Source organism: Megascapheus bottae, chromosome 8 (assembly GCF_031878675.1).
Source record: "Megascapheus bottae isolate mThoBot1 chromosome 8, mThoBot2.hap1, whole genome shotgun sequence".
Taxonomy (NCBI): Eukaryota; Metazoa; Chordata; class Mammalia; order Rodentia; family Geomyidae; genus Megascapheus; species Megascapheus bottae.
The window spans coordinates 62,049,495-62,069,114 of NC_143516.1; the positions used below are offsets into that span (position 1 = coordinate 62,049,495).

General features: G+C 45.2%; 1 protein-coding gene across 1 annotated transcript in view; it reads left to right on the top strand.

Moving 5' to 3' along the window:
- Me1 (malic enzyme 1) overlaps nucleotides 1-19,620 on the top strand; it is a 93,375-nt gene that overhangs the window by 52,348 nt on the left and 21,407 nt on the right. Inside the window, exon 7 of the mRNA XM_090338508.1 lies at nucleotides 13,113-13,222. Coding sequence (XP_090194634.1) covers nucleotides 13,113-13,222 — 110 coding nt within the window. The remainder of the gene's footprint in view (nucleotides 1-13,112; nucleotides 13,223-19,620) is intronic.

The window sequence follows — 19,620 nt, forward strand, 5'->3', positions numbered from 1 at the left end:
ATATGCTGTAGAGAATTTTTTCCAGAACTCTTTTTTCCTTTTTGTCTTTTTTAATTTTGGTACTGGGGATTGAACCCAGGGTGTTGCACTTGCTAGACAAGCACTTTGCCACTGAGCTACACCACAGCCCTTAAAGAGCATTTTAAAACAAATCATCAGCTTCCCTAACTTTGAGTTGTTTACCAACATTCAAAAGTATCTCAAAATCAGTGAGTTGATACTTGATGTGCATTTATGTATTGTAGATTTCAATCTTCAAAAGTTGAAGTGGGGACGGGAGTTTGGCCTGGTGGTAGAGTACTTGCCTAGCATGCACAAAGACCCGGGTTCAATTCCTTGGTACCACATACATAGAAAAAAGCCTGAAGTGGTGCTGTGGCTCAAGTGGCAGAGTGCTAGCTTTGAGGAAAAAGCCCAGTGCACAGGTCCTGAGTTCAAGCCCCAGGACTGACAAAACAAAACAAAAGAGACGTGGACAGTGAGTCTCTGGCTGAGCGTTAGGTCAGCAGTGCCCTCACAGCTGTGACAGCGCCTCTGTGAGAATGGGCTGACGTGGCGAATATGATGTGCATCCCTGGAAGACTCGGCGCAAGCACTTCCTGTGGTTACATGAACACCTAGGAAGTGGATGTGCGTTCACTCACGAGTTTTTCTCGGCCCCGTGTCCACCCCAGGGACACACTTGGTTCCCTTGAAGCTGAGACTTCTTGTTGCTTGGCTTCTGTTGCAAAATACCTTGCAGCAGCTCTATTTCCTTCTTTGACCTCTCTCTCTGGTTTATTTTTCTCAGTATTACTTCTGGCCTTATAACTTGATAATGGTTTATCATGCCCGCATTATATGTGAGGCAAGGATGTTCATCTGTTTTGCCAGGGCTGTACCACGGAGCGTGTGTGGAACACATGTGTTGAATGCACCCAGTTTTTCTGAGGAAGAGTAGTTTAATATTCAGTGTGCCACACTGTATGAGGTCACAGGTAGGGGCGGAGGTTTCCATTCAGTTCATTTCGATTCACCACTACCTTTCAATAATTGGAACATTTGCACTAAATTTCCATGCTACCCCCTTTTTTCCAGAGGCCAGGCTGGTTAAATCTGCATCTGTGACTGGAAAGCTTTCAGAGCATTTTTTCACAAATAAATAAATGTTTTAAATAAATGTCCCATACACCTGTGTAGCTGGTGTCTCAACCTTTTCGAATTACCAGCTGTAAGGTAATGCCTTGCTGTGCTGTTTTGTTTGTTTGTTTGGTGGCAGTTCTGGGACTTAGTGGTGGAATGCATGAAGCCTGGGTGCTGTCCCAAGACTTTTTTTTTGCACAAGGATAATGCTCTACCAGTTGAGCCAAAGCCCCACTTCTGGCTTTTTCATGTTAGCTGGAGATGAGAGTCTCACAGATTTTGCTGCCCAGGCTTCCTTTGAACCATGATCCTGAGTTCTCAGCCTCTGGCGTTGCTGGGATTACAGGCGTTGAGTTGTGCTCTGAGATTTTCTTTCAGCACCTTTAGACATTTCAATTCATGTTTGCTTGTGAGATTTCTGAGGAGGTTCCATGCCAATTCTTCTCCCCAAGAAAGAGTTTTTTTTAAATCTCTGACATGTTTCAAGATTTTCTCTTGTCTTCAGTTTTGCGGAGTTTAATTTTGATGTGCTAGTTGGATTTATGTTTGTGTGTACCCTGTTTTCTGTTCTCTGAGCTTCTGCTATTAATACAGTGTTTGCCTGTGCTTAGCTCAGGTACTTAATCTGGGCCTTGCTTTTCTCTGGTGTTTCATGGTCTCATTGCCCCATAGCATCTCATGGTTCTGTGTGCTCTCTCCCTGTCCTATTCTCTGTGTGTTTTGGTGTGGGGAGTTTGCACTGACCTTTGAAGCTGTCTGCTCCTTTCTTTCCAGGACCTAGTCTGCTGATGAGCACATCAAATGCAGTCTTCAGGCCTGCTTCTGTGACTCTGATTTCTAGCATTTCCTTTTGGTTCTTAGATTTTTCCATTCTTGTTAACATTACACATATGTTCCTGCATGCTGTCCGTTTTTCCATTAGCGTGTTTAACATACTAATCATAGATATTTTAAGTTCAAAGTCTGATTACTCCAAATTTCTGCCATGTTCCAAACTAGTTCTGATTGTGGCACTGTCTTTTGGACTGCCTTCTTGTCTTGTCACATGCTTTGCACTTTCGTGAAACGCTGAACATGATATCTAGGGTAAAAAGAGCTGAGGTAGACATATCTTTGAGGTGACGGTGTTTGTCTAGCTGAGGGTTCAGTTGTGTTTACTGTTTGAGTCTGCTAATCAGAATCAGAGGGGAAAATTCCTCCTTATCCTCAGTATCAGCCTTACTGATGTTGGATCACTGTTTTGGTGGAGTTTAAGGCTTGTGGTTTGACATTGCTTCTGAGGTGGGCTGTTATTGATGAGGCTGGGGAAGTGACGGTCAGGTGTTGGGGAATGAGCAAGTCATTGTTTATGGTTCATTTCAGTCTTCTAGTCAGCCTGATGTATGGATCTTTCCTGTATTAAAAGCTAGACAGGGGGGCTGGGAGTTTTGCCTAGTGGTAAAGTGCCTGCCTAGCATGCACAAAGACCCGGGTTCAATTCCTCAGTACCACATACATAGAAAAAGCCAGAAATGGTGTGGTGGCTCAGGGTAGAACACTGGCCTTGAGGAAAGCCCTAGGACAGTGCTCAGGCCCTGAGCTCAAGCCCAGGACTGGCAAAAAAAAAAAAAAAGCTAGACAGGAAAGTTCACGAGACTCTCATCTCCAATTAACTGCCAAAAAGCTGGAAGTGGAGCTGTGGCACAAGTGGTATAGCACCAGCCTTGAGCAAAGAAGCTCAGGGACAGTGCCCAGGCCCTGAGATCAAGCCTCCATTGGAATATTCCTTTCCCAAGTTGTTTGGGCTTTGGTAAGACTGTGTTAAATTAGGTTCTAATAAGCATGTAAATACCAGTCAGATACTGGGAAGGTGTCAGTAAGTGGAAGAAAGGAGTTTCCAGACTGAAGAGGCTAGTGGAGTCCTGAGCAGCAGAGAGCTGGGTGAGAAGGTCTGCGAAGGTCGTGGGTGTGAGCCATGGTCTGTAGAGCACCACCTGAAATGTTGCATTTATGTAGAAACTAAAGCATATTGCTCCCTAAGAGTCAGTGTGCTTGTAGTTTGGAAGTTCAGAACAGTACAGGTGGGGAATCCTCTTAGATTTGTCTCTCTTTTTAAAATTTGGTAGCCTTATCAAGGCTACTTCATACCTTAATCTTGCGTGTTATTGTCATGATCTTGGGGAGTATTAACTTGACCCTTGCTCTCTGGGAGAGTGACTCTTGGACTTGTGGGAGTGTCATCACTGAGGAGTTGACAGGTCTCTGTGTGTCTGCTTTTGCAGTTACTGCCAAGATTCTTTTGAACAGGAGGGTTAAAAAACATAAGCCTCACTCTTCTTTCTGGGTATGCAGAGTTCACAAAGCCCTGTGCGTGTATGGGATGCAGAGTGATTTGCACAGTTCCTGAGGAGTGCTGTGTGCACGCATGCGTGTTCCAGGGCACTCTCTTGCTCTCTGCTTAGCTGCACATGCCCACTTCCCCACGCTCAGGAACCAACCCTATGAAAAGAGATCTGGGGGCTGAGGATTTGGCTTGGTTGGTAAAACACTAGACAGTGGGCAAAAGTGTCAGGTACCAAGTTAGAGTCCCGGTCTTGGACTGGAAAAAAAGAAAAAAAAAGGAAAGCGATTCTAGTTCCTTCACCAAACTGTGTCAGTTTTCACTCAATTTTATGAAAAATTTAAAGACATGTGAGGGAAAAAATGTCCCTTCTGAATTTTGTGGAACAGTGTGAAATTATTTATTGTTGACTCTAGCTTTGAAAAGAGAGCTTGCGCAGGAAATAATCTTGAAACAGGAATAGGCACAGGCTCTGGGCCCATTTCTTCTTGAGAAATTTTTATTTTGCATTTAACTGAAAAGAACTATCCTTGACATTTTGGGGTTGGGCTCTCTGTTAGATATTTCCCTTCATTCCTTAGCCAATTAAAATCTAAGTTTTTTTAAGCCAAAAATTAAAGTTTTGGGCTTCAATGTGATATAAACTTTGGTCTTTCAATCTTTTTTCTTCCCCCCAAATGGCATCCTCATTTAGGAGCATAGAATAATGTTCACCACATTCCAGGATCCTTATTCTAAACTGCTGAGCAATTTTGAACTTTTCATACCCTATTTCAAGCGTTCTTCAGGCAGGGTGGTTTCCATATTATGAAAATAATAAGTTTTCAGGGCTATGAAGTGAAACTGGAATGAGAAACCCCACGTACCACCTCAGCCTTGGTTTACAGCAGAACGTTAGGGTCCTGAGCTTTCAAATGCTGAGTACAGAAGCACGTCCTGTTCTGTTTTGCTTAGTCTTTCAAATGCCATTTGGTCAGCATTGCTTATTTTTTCAGAATGTCAGTCCTGAGGAATGGACATTCTCAGACTTTTTAATCACTGAAGAGTAGAGTGATAGCTTTGGGTGATACAGCGATAACTTTGGCAAGATGACAGTGAGAGAAATAACAAATAGGATTTGTCAGCATAAATGTCAAGCTCTGTTTATTTCCCAGAGGTACTTAGAGCAGAGAGGATATTTGAATTCTGGTAATAAGTCACAGAACTAGAAATCTGGGCCCTTGTCCTTTCTGGATGTCATTGAGCAGAGGAATACAAAAAGAAAGGAAAATAGTAACTTAGAAAAGGGGATATGGTTAGATGAGAAATCTGTAGAAATCAACTAGAGTATTTTTACTTAGAAGAAGCTAGGACAAGTTTTCTCTTTTCCACGACTTGAGGCAGCGTCTTGTTTGTTTGTTTTTTGAGGGACTGTGTTAGTTTCCCTTTTTCTTAGGCAGATTAAAGAATGAGATGCCTGATATACATGCACAGGCACTGACAGCCCCCTAGACCCCGCCCCCCGCCCTGGGGATCATGTGGGGTTTGGGAACTACAGAGATTATTTTTCTTGCTTTGGAGAATGATAGAATGTTTGGAGTGAGACAAAATATATTTCAAGAAGTTAATGGAGACTTTTCATTTTTCTGAGTATCTATGTATTCAAGAGGTTTACTTTTGGCCACACTCCTAGTTTTAAAACTGGAGAAAAGAAATATGATCTATTTATGATAAGTCTGTCGGACTAGGTCATTCTTAAAGTCAAAGTCTCACCAACCTGGTCTTCAAGAACAAGTGTGCAAAACAACTCAGTAGTGACCAAGCTTCCTCCCCAGTTTCCCTAGACCCCTGGGATTTTATGATAAGCAAACTCAACCCAAGAGGAAGAGGTGGGAGGTTAAGAATGTGTACTAGAAGCTGACAGACAGTTCCCAGCCTGACACTGCTTGTTGTCACCTTACCCACATGCCATGGTGACGTAAACTCATCTCTGGGGCAGTGGCTGGTGACTTATCAAGCCTTCACTCACTGAAGCATGTTTCACACATCCACAGTCTCAGTCACCTCTGGTGAGTGAACAAGTAATGCATCGTTTTGTGCCAGCGGTACTGCATGCCATGAGGGGATGTGACCCAGACCTTGAAGGAGGGTTAGAAGTCATTGTTTCTATTTTATTTGAAATCAGTGTAACATGATGTCAGTCTTCCACAAAATGGATGGTAGTTAATTTTGTTCTCTGGTGATTTCCTCTTGGGTTGGAGATGCTGGTGGGTGGGGAAGGGTCGTGGTTCCATCTATAGCACCCCTCCTCCTGCAAAGAAAAGTCATCTCCTGCCATGGCAGGCCAGGAAGACTGGGACTGGCTGGGAGAAGCCACAGTGGACTTCCAGTGTACTGAGACTCCTGTGTGTTTTCCTTGTGAGGTGATTACACAGGCTTATGTTCTCCTTTTTCTTGAATAATAGCTACACCTTTCCATTACTCTGTTGTCAAATGGTGGTTATTGACTTTAACTTTCTTTTTTTTTTGTTGGTCTTGGGACTAGAACTCAGTGCTTGGGAGCTGTGCCTGAGCTTTTCTGCTCAAGGCTGGCTCTACCACTTTGAGCCAAAGCCTCACAGTTTTCTGGTGGTTCACTGGAGATAAGAGTCTCCTGGACTTTCCGGCCTGGGCTGGCTTTGAATGGTGATCCTCACATCTCCACCTCCTCAGCAGCTTGGATTACAGGTGTGAGTTGGCTGGGCTGGGCACAGGGATAAGCAGATCCTGCCTTAGCCGGACTGCAGTTTTCGGTGCTGCACCGGCCTTCTTTCTTGCTTTGATTTTGAGGCTTCACTGTAAAGTAGTGTGGTTGAAAGAAACCTTTCAAAGTAGTGCTGTGTCTTTACCTGGCTGGTGTGCATGATGCCCTGGGGAAGCCCCTGGGGAGGAAGTTTGAAGGATGGGACTAACTATGAAGACCATGGCGTTTTAGCAGATGCTCGGTAGGACTGGCGTATATCTTGAGAAAAATCAGAAGGAGATGATTATATAAATCAGTATTTGGAGCTAAGTTTTGACCTCAAAACATTGGCTCAACTCTTCCTTTTTAGTAAAGGCAAATGCAAGAAAATTACCTACAAGGTAGTGACTGTAAAACAGTGACATTGATTTTAAATTTAGCAGTCATAGCTGGACAGATAGGTAGTCGAAAGGAACACTCTGCAAAATTGCTCTCATCCATTTGAATACATCAGTTCTGACACACTTTTCTGTAAAAATGCTCCATTTTTATAGCTGGAAGTGAGGCATTTTCATGCATTAAGAATGTCTTATGTGCCTGGCTTCCATGGCTCTTGTTCAGGTAGCTGCACTCACTCAGGTGCCTATGGTATGATCTCTGAGCTTCCTGGCATTTCTGGCTGCGGAGTAGTCTTCGAGAATCTTCTAGCACTAGCCTCAGATGACTGAGTTGCTGCCAGAAAAGTTAAAAAAGTTCTCTCTGCCTCTGAAAACTCCATCCCTGGTGTTTCATCAAAGTCTTAGACTCTGGAAGATAAACAGATGGATCTAGAATAAACAAAGAGAGAGACATACATACCATGATGATTTAAACTGCATAAGTAAATGACCCCGACTGAGTGTGGTGGGAGCCAATTACTGACACAGGTCTGTGAGGCCTGCAGTTCTCCAAGGGTAAGTTTACAGATGGAGTTTACAAAGCCTCTTCTACAATTCCGCATCGTTTGTGTGAAAGCCATCTTTGCATGAGGAATGGCACAGACTAGAAATGGAAGAGCAGAGCATAGTGCCCTGTGGAGCTCTGAGCAGTTCCTTGGAGCCAACGCAAGATTCAGCTTTGAGCTGGGTGCCATGTCCTGGGCTCGCAGACAGACTGCTGCCTCTGACCTTCTCCCTATCTGCCATTTCCCACAGTCTACCTTTGGTGCCAATCCCCTGGCCCCTGGGCAGGCTAGACAATCTTACTTCAAGTCATTGCTGGAGTTGGCTGTGTATCAGAATGTAACAGTCCCCTTCCACCTTCCCAGCCCTCCAGCTCCTTCCTTGACTGGAATGCCTCTCATTTAACTATCTCCGCTTCACCTGCCAGGCTTTGGAATAAGAATGCTTATTTGTGCATTGTGCCCTCAAGGGACCTTCCTCCTCTTGTGGCTGGGCTGGCTTCCAAGTGCATGGCGAAATGCCTGGGAAGAGCCAGAATGAACCTCACAGGTCAGGTATTGCAGGTAGCCCCTGGTAGCTAGGTGGTGTTTGCTTTGGGCCCACAGTGAGACCAGATATCTTGGTTTGGAGTGTCCCTTAAGGACACAGGGCCCAGGGCCTACTCTAGCCACTTCCTTCCCATGGCCAGCAGCCTGTCACCTAGGGACCAACTGGTGCAGAACGCTGACACTCCACATCACTGTCCTTGCCTTTTCTTTTTAGCACTGAAGCTAGGGCCTGGACCTCCAGGCAGGTGGCTGTGACTTTTGCTGTAGCTTTTTATTCAGTGGTTAATTGAGATGAGTCTTGAGGGCTGCCCTGCCTGGGCTGGCTTTAAACCTTGATCCTCAGATCTCAGCTTCCTGAGTAACTACGTTTATAGGTGTGAGCACCAGCACCCACCTTGATCTTCGTTTTAGACTAGTTTACTAGTCTACATTGTTTACTAAATCTGTGAGCCCTGCCTCCATCAGTAGCCAGCTGCTCCAGCTCTGAATTTACTCCAACATTGTGTTGTTTCCTTCCATCCTCTGCTTTCACATCCCTGGCATAGCTCGTGAGCAACATCCCAAAGCTGAATTCATGGCTTCTTTTCCATACCCTCTTTTCCCCCTGTAGTCCTTTCTTTTCTTTTCTTTTCCTTTCTTTTCTTTCAACATACCCCTCTACCTACCAAGTTGTCCAAGTGAGAGACTTAGAATTCACCCTTGATTGCTCCCTCCTCACTATGTCTATCTTCCTCAGGACTGTTAGTTCTGTCTTCCGAACCCATCTTCCATTCTCTGCTCTCACCTCTGTTCCCAGATGCCGGCTTATAGGTTTGCAGCAGCTTTGTAAAAAATGAATCCACTTTTCACCTTGATTGCAAAGACTTAGTGTTGAGAGCAAGTGGCTCATGCTGCCATACTGCCTTTTCACCCTTTTAGAGTCAAATGTAACCCATTTAATTCTGACAGTCTGACCCTGTTTACCTCTAGCCTCAGTTCTTGCCTCTGTGCTTCCATTACTTTTAATTTACTTCACTTCCCCAAATGTGTTGTGAATATGGTCACTCTGCCTCAAGAATTTTTCCTCCTCACTAGGGGACGTTCTGCCTACTGACAGGGCCTTGGCACCCACAGGAGCCTTTCTCTTCCCTCTGTCTGCTGTGTGTGGTGGCACCCGCCTCTCCTCCCCGTGCATGGTGGTCTCTACCAGTAATCTAAGAATTAGGAAGTTGGAGGCCCACGGGCAACTCAGTGAAGGAAGCGTAGGCTGTACAGTGACAGCAGACAAATAAAGCTCAGACCAAAACAGGACATAATTCTGAGCTGATGTTGGAAGACATTTTAGTGTGGATTCTGTAAGGAGGGGGTTCGCTTGTTGGAGGGGAGTTGAGCGTGTGGAGGAAAGACCTGGCTAATCACACGCATCTCCTGCATCAAGAAAGAGTAAGAGAGGACAGGAAGGAGGGTAAAGAAAGCAGGGTATCTGCACGTTACAGAGTTACACAAATGGGAAGTAGTATATGGAGGCATCACAGGTTCTGAGAGTAACAGAAAGCACTTCAAGGAAGGTGGATGTGGTACAGGGTCTCTCCTGGCGAAGGGGGGATGTGGCCATCTGTCATTCCTGATTAGACAGTGCCACAGAGATCTGGATGTTTATATGTTCATTTTATGGGTGGTGTTTCTGTTACCTTTAAAGACATTCACACCCTCTACTTTATGCCATATTTTGATCACAAAATAGTAGGTTCTTTTCATATTCACATAGAGTTGCCTTGGTTAACATTACTTGGCTCTGTGATGTATAATTTCACGATGAGAGCAGCCTCCTCTCAATATAGGATGTGGGCCCTTTCACCCATAAGTGGGTCCATGCCCTTGCAGAATCCCAACGTGCCCGATACGTGGGATCCGAGGAGTAGAGAAGGGTCTGGAGGTAAACTGAGGCCATGTGCCTTCTGGGGTGGTCACAGAAGAAGTACTGTGCATGATGCCTGATTGCTGAGTCCTGACACTGAAGGCAGACCTCCTGTGGATTGCTTTCTAGCCACACTGCAGACCATGGCCCACATGAGTGGGGTTCTGGGGACAGGATTAAGTGGCTCCAATTCCCAAGACTAGAGGTGACTGACTGCACACACTCAGACCTCAGGCTTTTCCAGAACCTGCCATCAGACACCTCCCCCCGCCCCCGCCCGGCTTCTCTTCATTGGTGGATAGCTTCGGCTTTCTGATGGTTGAGCTGCCTCAAACCAGATGATGGTGGGTTGACATTGTGAGTGGGATGAGGGCCGGCCCTGTGCCGGTGGCAGGGTGGGCCTGCCTGCTGTCAGGGGGGCCCACGCCCCAGAGCTGTGAGCAATAAGAATTTACCCCGCCTAAGGAATCAGCCTCCCACAGCTGGACTAAGACCTGGGAGACTGCACTGTGGACCATCCACCCACGGGTGAAAACCTGGAGATCCTGGCTAAGCCTCCATAGCATGGGCCAGAAGCTGAGGCTCACATGTATAACCCTCGCCACTCAAGAGGCTGAGATCTGAGGATTGAGGTTGGAAGAAAGCCTGGGCAGTAAACATGCTAGAAATGGAGATAGGACTCAAGGGCTAGTCTTGCACAAGATAAAACTTAAGGGACAGAGCCCGGGCCTGAGTTCAAGTATACACACATACACACACACACACACACACACACACACACACACACACACACACACTACATAAATAAATAGGAAAGACTCTGTAACATGAATTTATCTGCTGTCTTGGAGTGAGGTTGATTTGGGGAGGAGGAAGAGTCAGGCAAGGGGAATTAGGGGGTGTGCTGGCACACTATTGAAATAACTGCCCCTGGCATAAAGAGAATCGAGCAGCTGAGCCCCAAGGATGGAGGACCAGAATCAAGACCTGCCCTTATTTTTTACTCCTCTCACATGTTATCACACTTTGGCCCAGTAGGGCTTGATGTATTTTGTTGTTCCAGTCCTAAGTCTTAAACTCTAGGTGCTGTCCCTGAGTTCTTCTGCTCATGGCTGGTGCTCTGCCACTTGACCCACAGCTTCAGTTCTGCTTCTTGGTGATTAACTGGAGATAAGAGTCTCACAGACTTTTCTGCCTTGGCTGGCTTTGAACCGAGATCCTCAGATCTCAGTTTCCTGAGTAGCTAGGATTACAGGTTGAGTCACTGCTGGGTTTGACATGTTTAAACAGTTCTTTTCTTCCCTGTCTTTTTCTTCCACTCTGTTGCTTTTCTTTTCTTCAGTGTGTAAGGCACCTCTGGTGTCAAGTAAAATGTAGTTCTGTTGCTGCTTGGTTTGTTACCACCTCTGAGTGCCTAAAATTCCTTGTGCACATGATTTGTTTGTACTGCATTTTAAATTCCTTGAGGAAAAGGATGGTATTTTGGACCCAGTTTTTGCCATTCCACAAGATTTCACAATGCTAGGGCAATGACTGTGTTTCTATGGTAGCACGCAGTAAGTGTGTGCTGAGCGGAGATTGCATTACACATTTATACTAAACTCTGGATGGGACTTTTGAAAGAAAAGAATTTTTTTTTTTTGCTTTTCTGGAAGCAAGCTGGAAAGATACTTGGTTGCACATGAGGGGCTTGGGAGGTTCAGGGCTCTGTCCATAGCTGTGCAGTACTCCTTGGTGGAAGGTTCTAGAACGGGCTTTCACTGGCTCACAGTTTGGGACCCCTGTGCCTTACAATGTCATTTGCATGGAAGGAAGGAGTGGGGTTCTTCGTTCTAAGACCCAGTAGCCCCAGGCTTTGGGGCAGTGTGTGACAGGCAGGCGTACAGCTCTGCTGTACCTTCTTGCCCTGCACCTTCTTACCCGAGTGGAACCGAGTGGCCCCGGGTGTTTGTTGGCACCAAAGGTCCCAGGGGCCCAGCCGGGGGCCTGTCCTTTCCTACTTGAGCCATGTGTGGTGTGCAGGCTGTGGACACTCAGGGCAGGGCCCGGAAGGGCAGAGGTTGGGCAATGACCCGGTGTGCTGGGCATCCCACACTGTACCAGGCCAGCGCTCCCTATTGGGAGCAACAGGAGCTCGGCATCAAATGTTCCTTGGAAGCTTGCCAGAGGCACTGGGGGAAACCCGAGTGCACAAGCCTTAAGAGCAATGCGGCATGTATAATATTTCATCTTTACTTTTAAAGTCATTTTTGTTGTTGTTGTTGGTCATGAAGCTTGAACTCAGGGCCTGGGTGCTGCCTCAAAGCTAGCGCTGTACCACTTTGAACCAGTTTTTCACTTCCAGTCTTTTGGTGGTCAAGTGATGATAAGAGTCTCACAGACTCTTCTCTTCCTGCCTGGGCTGGCTTCAAACCACAGTTCACCTCCTGAGTAGTTGAGTTTATATCTAAGTAATCCCCTCAGCCTGGCTAAGAGCAGAGTATTTTCAAGTCAACCTTGTAGTTATGGACAGAACATTAGGTTTTACTTTTCCATCCATACATTCAATTTTGACCCTAGAAAAATTTAGAGACTCTTACACTGTAGCCAAGTTCCTCACTGCGTAAATGTTTTATAGCGTCATCTCTCTTACATGTGAGACCTCTTCATACATTCTGCTGCTTGAACCTTCTCAGTTTTATCTGTATCCTCTTTCCAAACTGCCCTTCAGAACAAGCCTTCCACATGCCAAGGCTCCATTTCCAAAGTGCCTTTCCATGCCAGCCACCCCAGCACAGCGGGCAGACTGAGCCTGCCCACCCAGCACCTGGGCCCAGCTGGAAACTCCAGTGGCCCCTGGAGAACGAGCTTTCTGTGCCCTCTAGACATCAAGAGAGAGGCTAACATCGACTTGCCAGCTTAGCCAAATCTCTCAAAGTGAGTTGAGGAGTGTAGTGTAGTGTGCACAGTTGGCATTCCATATCCTCCACACAGGATATAGGATTATGATTCCACTCTTTATTTTAACCAAAAATTCACTTTTCATTCATTGCTTTGGGGAGACTGATTTCTGAGATCAGAATCTCTAACACCAAACCCAGTGCCTCGTTAGTCCCAGGAAGGGCTGTGCTTCTGCCTCACAGCTGATACCATGGCATGGAATACCAGGATTCTAATTTCAAGTATACAAGGAATTTATAGGAGATAAAAATTTGGCCAAGCACCAATGGCTCAAGCCTGTAATCCTAGCTACTCAGTAGACTGAGATGTTGAGGGTCACAGTTCAAAGCTAACCTGGGCAGAAAAGACAGTAAGACTGATCTCTAAAGTAACCTAACCAGCAAAACACAAAGTGAAGGGCAGGGCACCAGAGCTGGAGTGCCAGCCAAGCAAACAAGCCAAGGGATTGTGGATTTTCATCCAAACCCCAGTATGACCAGAAAAAAAAGAGAAGAAGAAAAGTTTCCTCTCTGTTCCCCCCACCCAACACATGCCAAGGCTCACGCCAATGCCTCCTGCCTTGGCTTTGCTGTAAACTTTTTTGAACTGTTTATTTGCAAATGTTGCTTGGTGACCTTCCATAACACATGTTTTTGTCCCATAGATATGGCATGAATTGCCTTATTCAGTTTGAAGATTTTGCCAATATGAATGCATTTCGTCTCCTGAACAAGTATCGAAACCGGTATTGCACATTTAATGATGACATTCAAGGTAATAAAACGTGCCCTGTACATAACACATCACATTGGTTCATGTATCTATAACAGTCCCAGTGTATTTGCTCTAAACCAGGGACTTTCTAAGCCAGGCATCATACCTGGTGGTGTCACATCATTTTGTCATTTAATTTCTTTTATGGGGGAAAGATCCCTCTGTGACTCAACACATTGATGAACTCTCTGGAGCTGATTACTAAGCCAGGAAGGAAATTCTTAGAACTCTGACACTCATCATTTGGGGATAAAATGGTGTATACTTTCCAGCTTCATGTCATGTAACCCACACCTGTATGGACTGTTTTAATGCCATGTCTGTCTTACATTGCAGCTACTTGCCTGACAGCCATCATCTAAGCTACCTGTGATTTCTTGGTACCATATATGTAAAGAAAGCTGGAAGTAGTGCTGTGGCTCAAGTGGTGGAGTTCTTGCCTTGAGAAAGCCCAAGGACAGTGCTCAGGCCTGAGTTCAAGTCCTAGGACTGGCAAAAAAAAATTACTGTTTTATATGATCAGCAGCCCATAGACATTGCACTTTGAGGTCCTCCCCTGTGAGTATTCTCCTTTGGTCTCACTGTGTGTGAACGTCTAGAGTCCTGTGTGATTCATCATCTCTCAGTGTATGGTAGTTCTAGCTTCTGCAGTGAGAAAATATGCAGTTTGTGTCTCTGAACTTGGCTTACCTCACAAATCCTTGCTTTTTAATTCTCAGCCAGGGTCCTGACTGCAGCATGAAATCAAATCTCCCATGATTTTCACTTCACTGGTCCCACTGAGTCTGTCAAGTCTATCTTACTTGACTACTGAGCAGCCTTTCAGTGCTGCTGATTTCATGTTGCCTTTCTGCTGTAGTAGTACTATCTTCTGTTGCCTCTAGCCCCCCTACCCATCCCTTTCCCTCCCTTCCCTGCCTTTGCCTTTTCTTCCAGCTGCTCAAGGGACCCTAGCCATCTCAGTTTTTACCTTTTTGGGTCAGGCTCCATGTTCCCCTGCTGGACAGGGGAGCTTGAACTGCAGTGCAGCTAGCTATCTTGCATTCCAGAGCCCTCTGGTCCCTTCACATCCACTCAGAATTCTCTCCACCCACTCCATGCTTTTAGTTCTGCACCAAATCTGCAGAAACCTTGCAGTATTCTGAATTCCTCACAGCTCCTTCTTTAGCTTTCCCCACCAAATCTAACCTGTCTCTCACTCCTCCAGGTTCCCTGCCATAAAGTCTGTGTGTTTCTTAGATTTTTGTTTATCACTATATAATGGGCTATTATCCTCTTTTCAACTTCCCTAAACAACAAATATTTTCTTTTAGAGCATTTGAACTCAGGGCCCTGCACTTGCTTGGTTTTTGATGCTCTACCTTTTGAGCCACACCTCTAGCCCTGCTTGTTGTTGGTTATTTTGGAGATGGAGTTTCGACTTTTCTGTGCAGATTATCTGTATGCTGTGCTCCTCAGATCTCGTTCTCTCATGTGGTTGGGATTCTAGGCATGAGCCACTGGTGACTGGCTGGCTGTTGCTGCTTTCTCAGCAGCCTTCTCAGCAGCCTGTCTGCGTTTACACTGCTTTTTCTTTGTGTGTGTTCTGCTTAGTATGTCTGCAATTTGCCAGAGGTGATCGAAATGCCAAAAGTCTGAAGCGTTACATATGAAGCTACTGGAAAGAAATGGCTGGGAGTGGGTTGGGGAGGGTGGGTTTACACGGTGTAAAGACCATGTAGACTACAGGATTGGGCAGGAGCTCGTCTGAAGCCCACTGCTGAGGTCGGGCTTGGTGAGGACACTGCACTGTTTTCCAGGAAAGTTCCAGTGACTGCACATTCAGAAGAAAGCAGGGCCTGCAGAGACGGCTATGGGGAACTTAAGCTTTAGCCCATCAGATGGGGGTGGGTTCAGCCCGCACCAGGCTAAACACAGCGCCTTTGGTTCACGATGACCTGAGGGTAGCTGAGGAGCTCGGTGTCCTCACTGGAGCAGAGTTCAGCTAAACGTGAAGGCCCAGCCCAGACTAAGGTCAGAGGGGATGAAATGAATACACAGGGCTTGCTAGATTGGGAGAAACGGAAGAAATGGTCATGAAGCTGAAGAATGGTCTAATGAGGGAGATGAAGTCAATAATTGGGAAGACAGAAGCTGGGTATGGTGGCTCATGCCTGTAATCTTGGGTACTCAAGAGGCTGAGATCTGAAGATCAAGGTTCAAAGCCAGCCCAGACACTAAAGAACCTGAGACTCTTACCTCCAATTAACCATTAGAAAACGGGAAGTGGGACTGTGGCTTCAGGGGTAGGGTGGTAGCCTTGAGCTGAAGAGCTCAGGGACAATGCCCAGGCCCAGAGTTCAAGCCTCATGACCAACAAAAAAAGAAAAGAAAAAAAGAATTGGGAAGATGGGGACCTGGAGACCAGGAAAGAGACCTTCAGGGTTAGTGCGGCAGGCTGGCAGGCATGGAGAGGACTTCACAAGGAAAGTTTCCCCAGAGAGATAAAGATGGATGCCATGGAAATGAGGTGTCCACGTGAAGTTGACAGCTGAGCGCTGGTGGCCCACACCTGGTTGTAATCCTGGCTGGCTCAGAGGCTCAGATCGGGGGATCGAAATTTGAAGCCATCCTAGGCACAAAAGTCCTGAAAACTCTTATCTCCAGTATAACTATCAAATAAGAAAAACCAGCTAGATGTGTGGCCCAAATGGTAGAGCACCTGCCATGAGTATTATGAAGCACCAAGTTTAAGCCCTAGAACCAACAACAACAGAAATGCTAATATGAATAAACACACACATACACACACACACACACACACACACACACACACACACACACACACACACACACGATCCAATTGTGCAGGGTCGTTTGGCCCTGCCTGGAAATGAACAGACCATCATCTCTGCATCATCTCTGTGTACTGACTGTGTCTTTAGGACACGTTTTCTCCATACCTTTTTTTTTTTTTACCCTTTTAACCTAATGCTTTTTCCATTCTGCCCATGGATTTAATACTTTCCCCTCTGTGGGCACAGAAATCCCAATCCCTGGCCAACAAAAATAATTAGTAACCATCAAAGCTGCACTGTGTAAACAGATGCTTTTACACTGGGCCTTGGAATAATTTCTTTTTAAATAGGTATGTTATTTTAAGGTAACATTTTATGAGAAGCATTTGAAACAGCTTCTTAAAATCATGCTGTGAGTGATATACAATAATCTTATGTAGGTTGGGGTTTAAAATTCATTTTAGATCTCTAGGTCTACAATTCCTGAAGAAATACCATGTGCCAATCTCTCTGGATTTGTTTTTTCTCTTTTGCTGCTCAGGTTTCAGGGAGTAGGTTTTGCTAATTCCTCTCCTGTTTATTACATTTCTGCCTGGATTAGCTTTCCTTCTTTGAGCCAAGAAGGAAATTGAGGGTCTCATATTGAATATGTAAATTGAGGTCTCCATATTGAATATGTGAATTACATTTAATCTTCCTAGCTCTGCCTGTTGTTTTACAATTCAGAGATGTGATTATTTTTAAATGTCTTTCCTACAGTTTGAGTTGAGTGGGTTAGGAAGGAGGAATTCCAGCTGTGTGTTCCGTTTTTGAACACTTTTCCTGCTCAGTATGTCCTCGTACCCCTCCCCAAGTCCCTTCCCACTGTCCCTGGTCTGGCTTCTCTAAAATGCCTGCCCGCTGCTGCTGGTCTGGTCATCTGGTCCGCATATTTCATAGTACTTGAGGATTGCTCTCAATGATGTGTATGGAATCCTGCTTAGTTTGAAGAAATTATTGCATTAGTCATTAGTAGTCTAATTTTCATTGTTGCTGAGACCAGGTCTTCCTGAGTCAGCAGGCTGAGGCAATTTTATGTAATACATTTAGTACATCTGCATTTTGGCTACAACTCATTGCGTAAGTTCAGTGCTGACATTTGGGCATTCAGAGTTCAGATTCCTGAACATTTTGGATTTTGGATTAGAGATGCTCAATCCATGGCATCAATGGGAAGAGAGCTGCAGTCCTGATGTGTTCAAGGCTTATGGGATTCAGCTGAGCCACACCGTCAGCCTCTTTCTTATAAGTTATTTATCAACTAGTATCTTATTTCCCACCTGGACAGACCTGCCACGAGGTGCACCTATTGGCGTCCTGTCCTGTGGACCAAGGGATCCTGCACCACCTATCCACCCTCTCTTCTGTGGAGACAGAGGTTCAAGGACTTTTCTGTGTGGGCCAGCCTGGACCACAGCCCCTGACCTCTGCCTCCCGGCCACCTCGGGATGTCCAGTGTGTACCACGCTGCCTGGCTATGGCTTGAGAGTGGGGCCTCGCTAACTTCTCTGCCCCAGCAGGCCTGGAACTCTGATCCTCCCATTCTCAGCCTCCCAAGGAATTTGGATTACAGTTGTGAGCACTGGCATCCAGCAAATTTAAAAACAATTTGTCCTGTTTAGTATTTTATAGTTTTAAGTATTCTTTAACACCAATAGTCAAGGATAAGCCTCTTCTCTACCTTGTTCACTAAAATTTTAGTTTTTATGGAATAACAGTAAACTAACATTTTAGTGAAATTTCAGTTTTCTCCATGATGAAATTTAAAGCTGCATGGTAGCAGGCCAGGTACAAGCATCGTGTTCAAGTGAAATGTTTGGCTGTGCTAAGCCGTCTTTTTTATTTTAGTAGATTGGAGAAACCAGATTTGTGTCCCTTACTTGGGGTCATATGTCTGATGACCTTAAAGCATGCTATGTTTCAACAAGAGAGATGAAGCATTGCACATTAAGATTAGTTACCATATTACACTTGACTATTTTGCAATATTTTGTATCTCTCCGTAAGTGCTCAGTTCTGCCTCAAATCAGCATAGCAGTACAAAAATACTGATTGTTGGTAACTCTTCAGCTTTGACTTTCCAGCTGTTGAGCAGGTAGAATTTGTATTTGGATTCAGACGTGGGAGAAAGCTAGCTTTAAGTTCATGTCGGCTAAGCATTTGACTGAGTTGAGATAGCAGATTGGACTCTTATGCCGTTTACCTCAAAGAACCTGAAATAGAGATGGCTAAGAAGCCATTGTGAGTGATCACTTATTTAGTGCTGGCATGTCTCTCTCTGTCTGCCTTCAGATATCTTTCATCTGTTAAGTGAGACATATGTCTATTGATACATTGGGATCAACATCATCATAGAGCTGTCACAATAACTTCCCTACAGAGATCAGTTCTGTTCTGCACAAACTTCCATTTTAAATCGTGTATGTGTATATATGTGTGCATGTATAAGTAAATTTATATAGATATAGACATACACATATATACACCCTTATGTTGGTAGTGTTTGCATAAGATAGGATTTATCTCAAATGATCATTTCTGCCATGATGGTTCCAAATTGCAATAACTTTATTTTTACATTCCACACGTTTTTGATAAAACACATAGAAACATGTAGGCCCACTGCAAGTAAGTATTCATTATTTATTAAACATTATAGTTAAGACTCCTGGATTGTTTAAAAGGAAACACCCCAAAAGTTTGAAAAGAAGAAATACACCAAGTGAAGAGATGTTTGTATCTTTCAGGTCAGAGTCTTGAGGCTAACTTTCTTGGCCTTACTGCTCAAAAGGGTGGGCGTGGCCTGACCTCTGTGGTCAGTGGGTGGGCGTGGCCTGATCACAGTGATCCGAGAGTGGGCATGGCCTGGATGTGGCTGGTTCTCCCTGCTCTGCTGGGTGGAAGTAGCTTGGCTCCAGGGCTCAGCTTGGTGGGTGTGGAGTCATAGATAAACTGGAGACTCAGCTGGAAACAGTGGCAAGACTGCAAAGGTTTATTTCGGGAATGCAGCAGTGGGGCTGTGTAATTACTTCCACAGCAGGACATTAGCTTAGCTATCCATGAAAGCTTCTGTGGTGTAGTTAGAACTGATGCCCTTTGTATGCCTGGGAGGGTGATGAAGCCAGGTTTTTTGCCTTAAGTGAACTTCACCCCACTTTTATCTGGCACCCACTAGGCATCACAGACAGAAAGCCAATTAAAAAATGTAAAAGCCAAGCACTGGCAGCACACACCTGTCATCCTCGCCACTCAGGAGGCCGAGATCTGATGATTGTGGTTTAAGGCCATCCCAGGCAGGAAAGCTCTTGAGACTTTTACCTCCAATTAACCACCAAAACGCTAGAAGTGGAACTGGGCCATGAGTGGTAGAACACTAGCTTTAAGCAAAAAGGCTCAGGCACATCACTGAGGCCCTGAATTCAGGTTTCAGGACAAGCGTGCGTGCGCGTGCGCGTACACACACACACACACACACACACACACACACACACACACACAGTAAAATCAGATTTCCAAGTGTTAATTTTTCAGACTGCAAAATTTAAAACATTAAGTCCAAACTTCACTAGCTGTGACACAATT